Genomic DNA, 7,373 nt, shown 5'->3' with positions numbered 1-7,373 from the left:
CAACAGCACGCATTTGGATGTAAATGAAACGTTGTTTGTAGCACATTAACAGGATAATGCATCTACAGGATGTCCCGCGCTCGGAGAAATAGAGTGTGTTAGTCTAACGAGCGGGCTAATTAGTCAGCGTTAACCACCCGTCTCGCGCGCGTTCACACTTACAACCACACATCACGACGTTTAAACGAATGAGAAGTTTGTTGGAAGCTGCGATCACGTGTCTTTGCATCCGTTTATTTCTTTGTTAAGGTCATAAAACCCAGAAGTCAAAAAAGGTTCCAGGAAGAAAAATAGTTACAGTGAGAAATTGTTAAAACTACGTCGTTTCCACAGTTCGCTGACACTGCGCGCGAGCGCTCCTCCTCCAAGAACCCGCGGGGCACGAGATGCTTAAATCAGATTATTGCACAGTATAGTGAAGCATGGGGGGGGGGGGGGCTTGGGGGAAGGTAAGTACTGTGTCAGTGATGCTCGCGCACTTCATTAACTCCCCCCCGAGCGGCTTAAAGATGTTTCTTCGCTGCAGGACCATGTGAGCAACAGAAGCGAGAAACTCAAGACGTTGCAGAGCGCGAGGTACTTTAAAGGTCCCGAGGAGAAGTTGCAGGACCTGTTGCAGGTCGCACGAGCGCTCCAGGCTGCCGTGGAATTGCGCAGAGGAGCGTAAACTGTTACGAGCGCTGAACTTTAGCAGCCGGACATGTGCACCCTGTGCTCTTTATGAGCCCGTCTTCTGACGCTTAAAGGACATTATTAGTGGACACGGGCTGCAGAAGGACACGATGCGAGCGGAGCAGTTGTGTAACGACCGAAGTACTGTGCGAGATGCGTGACTTATTATGTAGTTTGAACGCTTGCTGTTGACGCAGCACTGTCAGCGGACACATATGCACGTCATACCAGTATTTCCAGGGTAGGTTCGCCCACTCTCTCCTGAGAGGGACAGGTCACTGCATCTTCAACATCTTGCGGGATGGCGGAAACATCACGTGCGTGGACTGGCCAAAGACGATGACTGACAGCTAAAAGATAATAAGGAATAACTGGTAACAAATCGGGGGAAATAACTACATTCAAGGCTATGATGGTACTCACGTGGGGCGCATTTGTCCAAGTGTGGTTCGTTCTGGTGGTGAAGGCCAACCAAAGGAACCTTAGGGACTCCTCCAGCTGTGACCTTAACAGAAAAGTAAGTTGGAATTACTGTGAATCTCTGTATTTGTTCCATAAAACATGGGAAGTTACGTCATTAAAATCTAAGACCGCTTCTATGGATAGGGGCTATGGTTTTATTTGTTTTTATTGTCATCACGATAAACTTAATTACTGGTTGGATAACCTCCTGCTGTACCACTGGCGAAGATCTCTATACATTTTATTTGTCCTCGAATAAGATTTGAAAACGCTCCTCCGTGTCTCTCGTTAACTTTTAATCAGATTAAATGAAACATGTTAACTTAAACGTAATCGATTTAATTAAGCACAATTGAATTAATGTGATTGAATGAGAAGTGTTTAAGCGAAAGGGCGATCGGAGTTTAAGATGCTTTTGTGCACGTCCACTCCGACGTGTATTGCGTTGAGGCGGCAGGGTGCGAGCTTAATGCCATATTAGCAGCTTGCTGTATCACTTTTGAATAAACATTCGCTAACACGTCACTTCCTATGTTTTGCCGTGCTCACATAGGACTGTAATAATAATATTTTCAATACCCCCGTGTATAATAATACCACTAAAACGTAGAGCTGTAGGAGAGCCTAGGGCGATTTACACTGTTTTTCCACGTGTTATAAACGCATATAACACACTTTCAGATACAATTAGGATTAATTAATTAAGACTTTGTTTAGTATTTCAATTCATGCTACATTTCTGCTAAACAATATAGGAAGTTAAACATACTTTAATGAGTTAATGACACAGTGTTCAATTAACCATCATATCATTTGTTAGCCTGCCACTGAAAATAGCAGCACAGATGTTAAATCTCAGACTCACCTTTAAGCAGTGCAAAAATGTAATTTGGGCAAAAGGGCAAACAGCTTGTTGTGTACTGCTGATAACCCCCCCCCCCCCCCCCCCCCCCCCACTGACAGCAGACTGAGCTCAACTCCTTCCTGTGGACCATAAAGCGAGACCCGCCCTCGTATTTCTATGGAACCATCCACGTCCCCTACACGCGCGTGTGGGACTACATCCCAGAGAACTCCAAGAAGGCCTTCCAGGACAGCAACATCGTGTACTTTGAGCTGGACCTGACGGACCCCTACACCATCTCGGCCCTGACCCGGTGCCAGCTCCTGCCCCAGGGGGAGAACCTGCAGGACGTGCTGCCCCGGGATCTTTACCGCCGGCTGAAACGCCACCTGGACTACGTCAAACACATGATGCCCCTCTGGATGACGGCGGACCAGCGGGGGCGTGGCCTCTACGCCGACTACCTCTTCAACGCCATCGCCGGCAACTGGGAGCGCAAGCGGCCCGTGTGGGTGATGCTGATGGTGAACTCGCTGACGGAGGCGGACGTGAAGACACGCGGCGTGCCCGTGCTGGACCTCTACCTGGCGCAGGAGGCCGAGCGCATGAAGAAGGAGACGGGCGCGGTGGAGAAGGTGGAGGAGCAGTGCCTCCCGCTCAACGGCCTCAACTTCTCCCAGGTAAGAGCACCTGTGGGGGCCCTCACGCCTTCGTCTGCACCGCCTTCAGTGACGGAGGTCACGCAAACCAAACGCCATGAAGAGCCACAGATAAACTTATCACTCTGCTAAGATCCCATTACTCTGTCTACCATAAAGTATTGATGCACTCTACAAGCACTCTACAGTACTCAACTAGTGCTGTATAAAGCACTTTTTAACATAGTAGTATAGTAAGAATGATATCTATCAAGCACACAACTGAGTACTCTGCAGAACTCTACAGAACTCTCAGTAGAAAGCTATAAAGCACTTTACAATTTGCTGATATGAACTTCACTCTGTGCAGTTACATCTCAGTTGTTGCAGTTGTTGTGGTGAAATATGCAAAATAGTTTTTTTTTGTCACCGAGTGTGCCCCATTCACAATGAAGGCAAAGAAGTGGCAGAAGTATTTAAAGTTCCAACAGTAGTATTAGTTCCAACACTTGACAGTCCAATTGCACAGCTGGGATTGGCTGTGACTGGCTGGGACTGTCTGTGATTGGCTGGGATTAGTGGAGACAGGCAGCACAGCAGGTGTGGGGGTTTTATCAGCTGAACAAATAGTCTGCTTTTGGTGTGTCTTCCGTTATTAAGATAAATTTGAGAGTAATGGGTTTCGTCTGAATCTGACTGAAAACCCCCTTGTTGTAACTGGGGCTGTGGGGGTGGGGGTGAAGAGGTGGAGGTATTAGGCCCGTGCAATTATGAGTGTCCTTAAAAGTGCACAGGCCACTCTGAAACCATGTAGTGACTGCAGGAATTTGTGCTAACGCTGGGTCGGAACTAAGGGGATTACTCTAGGCAATTTTAGCTTACACCCAGAAGGCACGTTAGCTAAATGTTGAGCGAGGCTTCTGAAGCCAGAGACTGCTGTTCTGGGATCAACTCTGTCCTGCCACTATAACTGAGCTAATTTACAACATGACATGCAAAAGCTGATCTTGTTTGAGCTGTTTCTTTTAGTTACACTCGATGCATAAAATTCCAGAATTCAGGTTACTAAGACAGACCTGGAATTTATATTCAAGTTATGAAAAGTAGTATTTTGAAAACATTACAGACTTTTAGTGTCTCAATGAATTAACCATTACAAATGTAATAAGCTGCCAAAAAGTCAACATAGTTTCAGTGTAAGTGTTTTGGGTCTAATCTAAAAAAATATATATATATATATTTAATTTATCAAAGTGCAAAATCATTAACATTCACCACTCCTTCAGTGGGAGTGCCTGACCACATTTAAGGGAAAGGTCTATTTCAGATCTTATCTCGAAACCTCAGAAAACTCTTAGAGTCTGAGATTTCTGACGCCCTCTGAAAAAAAAAACTATAGTTACTAGCCAGCCCTTAAGAATGAGGATGACCTGGCATTAGGCTCCACGCTAACGTCAGCCAAGGAGAACCTAAGCCAGAGCCAGTCCTCCTGTGTCTGCATCAAGAGGTGCAGTAAGACAACTGTTGGTCTCTGGCTGCCGCCAGTGGGAGTAATGACCCATAGAGAGATGATAAATGCAGCCAGTCTCCAAGCAGTCTCCGTCCAGTCTCTCTGATCGGCACTGAGGAATGTTCTGGAAACCCCTGGTCCATTAGGTAAGTTCTGCCCGAGTGGCTGAGTGATGTAGACCACATCATCTCAGCCAGCTGCCACCAGTCTGGACTTGTCTGCCTGGACATCTCGATCAGTGGTCAGTGGCGTGCGACTGAGACTGTGGAGGAACGATGTCAGGTTGTCCCCCTGAGGACAGAGGAGAGGCGGCTCCTGTCGTAATCTCGGATTACCATCAGTCAGACCACAGAGATTGAGGGCCTTTCTCCACTCAGCTGTTTAACACATCCTGAAACAGGTCGTCCCTTGACAGGCTCAAAAATGGAGAAACTGCCCAGGTCCTTAAATTTATGTTTTGGCACCTGATTCACAAGTTTCAAATTCCACGACTTTTTCAGATGTTTGCCAGTTTGAGGTATCATGCACAACACTGAAACTTTGAGAAAATAAACTCGAATCCAAATGGCGAGGGTTCAGACAAACACTGCTAATAGTGATGAATTGCGTTTGTACAGATGGCCCTCTCCATGTTGCTGGGTTTCCGAGGGGCTGCAGGTATGGAGCTGTTTCACACGAGGAGGCCAAACACGCACGTACGCCTTCCCAGTGCCGGGGTCTGGACCCTGTGACAGCAGTGGTCAACTCTGCTTTAATTACTACACTCCTTCCTGCCCCATCGTTCAAGGTGTTTCGTTCTCCACAGCAAAAGAGTTAACAGAGAGAGAGAACAAAAGAGTTAAGCTCTTTTGTGTTCATTCTTGGTCAGAGAGAGAGCGAGAGCTGAACTATTGCATAATGGTGGGGCATCATAATGACATATGTGAACTGTAGTTGCATTTCAGACACAGTAGTGAGGTTTTGAAGTCACTCAGCATACTGAATTCAGCATAACTTAATTGCAAATACTAACTCCAAAAGAAGCATAATGGATATTTTCAGTCCCGTCTTTGGCAGGAGTAGGAAAAACATTTTGAAAATTTGGGATTGGACACTTACGGAAATATTTTTTAATTAGTTAGAATGTGGTTGCATTCCTGAGTACCCATACAGAATGTCAAAGCTTAGGGCTTGAAGTTAATGGGCTGAATTATTTTCTTTCCAAAGCAATTCTTTCCAAAGACATGTAACATTACCGGAACATCAGAAGAAGGGTTGCTGATCTTAACTCAAGCAGTAGTTTGTACGTAGTTTAAATTTATTTGGCTGACGACAATACCTACTGTCAGTTATTATGTTCCTTGACGTGTACTGAAGTCCTTAGATAATTGTGTAGCATGTTAAGTGCTTTAATTGGGAAGCTGGAAGATGATGCTCAGACTGCCTTTCTTTCTGGATGCTGTATAAGTATCCAGCCGATCACTCTGAAGACGGTAATTAGTGAACAAGGTATGTCTGATGTCCATAATCAGATTAAATCCAAATGAGGATTATTTACACCAGGACTTGAAATGAAGCAACCATTATAGCATATTTCCCTATGAGAGCAGGGGGATTCACTCTAGAGACACGCAAAGTTTCCCTCCAAATACACCCCAGGATATTCTCATGGCCATTTTAATGTTGGAAATTCAGTTCCAACGTGTAATTTTAATGTTAAGTATAATGTTAAACAAGTAGTTGGCCCGTACGTACCTGAGGATTACAAAAAAGGAAGAAACGTCATCAATAATCCACATGCACAGCAGAATCAAAGAGAGAAAATCTCTCATGAAAATCTCTCAAATTGAAAGGCGTTTTCAGTTTGACCTCTTAAAGAACACAGAGGTTGGTGTTGGAAAACTGAATGGGAGTTTGACTAAGACTGTGACAGATATAGTTTAAAACTGTAGGAAAGTAGCTGGCAGAAGGGAGAAACTACCTGTCTGGATTTATAGTCTTAGACACAGTGTAGCTCTACCTGTCTGGATTAATAGTCTTAGACACAGTGTAGCTCTACCTGTCTGGATTAATAGTCTTAGACACAGTGTAGCTCTACCTGTCTGGATTAATAGTCTTAGACACAGTGTAGCTCTACCTGTCTGGATTAATAGTCTTAGACACAGTGTAGCTCTACCTGTCTGGATTAATAGTCTTAGACACAGTGTAGCTCTACCTGTCTGGATTAACAGTCTTAGACACAGTGTAGCTCTACCTGTCTGGATTTATAGTCTTAGACACAGTGTAGCTCTACCTGTCTGGATTTATAGTCTTAGACACAGTGTAGCTCTACCTGTCTGGATTAACAGTCTTAGACACAGTGTAGCTCTACCTGTCTGGATTAACAGTCTTAGACACAGTGTAGCTCTACCTGTCTGGATTTATAGTCTTAGACACAGTGTAGCTCTACCTGTCTGGATTTATAGTCTTAGACACAGTGTAGCTCTACCTGTCTGGATTAACAGTCTTAGATACAATGTAGCTCTACCTGTGTGGATTTATAGTTGTAGGTACAGTGTAGCTCTACCTGTCTAGATTTATAGTCTTAGACACAGTGTAGCTCTACCTGTCTAGATTTATAGTCTTAGACACAGTGTAGCTCTACCTGTCTGGATTTATAGTTGTAGATACAGTGTAGCTCTACCTGTCTAGATTTATAGTTGTAGATACAGTGTAGCTCTACCTGTCTAGATTTATAGTCATAGATACAGTGTAACCCTACCTGTCTAGATTTAAAGTTATAGATACAGTGTAGCTCTACCTGTCTAGATTTATAGTTGTAGATATAAGTGTACAGTGTAGCTCTACCTGTCTGGATATGCAGTTGTACACACAGTGTACAGTGTAGCTCTACCTGTCTGGATATGTAGTTGTACACACAGTGTAGCTCTACCTGTCTGGATATGTAGTTGTAAATACAGTGTAGCTCTACCTGTCTGGATATGTAGTTGTAAATACAGTGTAGCTCTACCTGTCTGGATATGTAGTTGTAGATACAGTGCAGATCTACCTGTCTGGATATGTAGTTGTAGATACAGTGTAGCTCTACCTGTCTGGATATGTAGTTGTAGACACAGTGTAGCTCTACCTGTCTGGATATGTAGTTGTAGACACAGTGTTGTAGTGGAGGCAACTTGGGCTTGTCGATCACTTTTTGTTTCTTGCACATCAAATAGCAACACAGCAACAGCAACATACTCTAATGTGATTGGGAGATTGTGATCACTCA

General features: G+C 44.4%; 1 protein-coding gene across 1 annotated transcript in view; it reads left to right on the top strand.

Annotated features, from left to right (window-relative positions):
- The first annotated feature begins 390 nt into the window (after positions 1–390).
- trabd2a (TraB domain containing 2A) overlaps positions 391–7,373 on the top strand; it is a 56,136-nt gene continuing 49,153 nt past the window's right edge. The window contains 2 exon segments of the mRNA XM_077011377.1: positions 391–1,189; positions 2,098–2,658. Of these exon segments, the coding sequence (XP_076867492.1) occupies positions 1,082–1,189; positions 2,098–2,658 (669 nt within the window). The 5' untranslated portion in view covers positions 391–1,081.

The sequence above is a fragment of the Brachyhypopomus gauderio genome, chromosome 7 (assembly GCF_052324685.1).
Source record: "Brachyhypopomus gauderio isolate BG-103 chromosome 7, BGAUD_0.2, whole genome shotgun sequence".
Classification (NCBI taxonomy): domain Eukaryota; kingdom Metazoa; phylum Chordata; class Actinopteri; order Gymnotiformes; family Hypopomidae; genus Brachyhypopomus; species Brachyhypopomus gauderio.
This window is presented reverse-complemented; position numbering and strand designations above follow the sequence as displayed.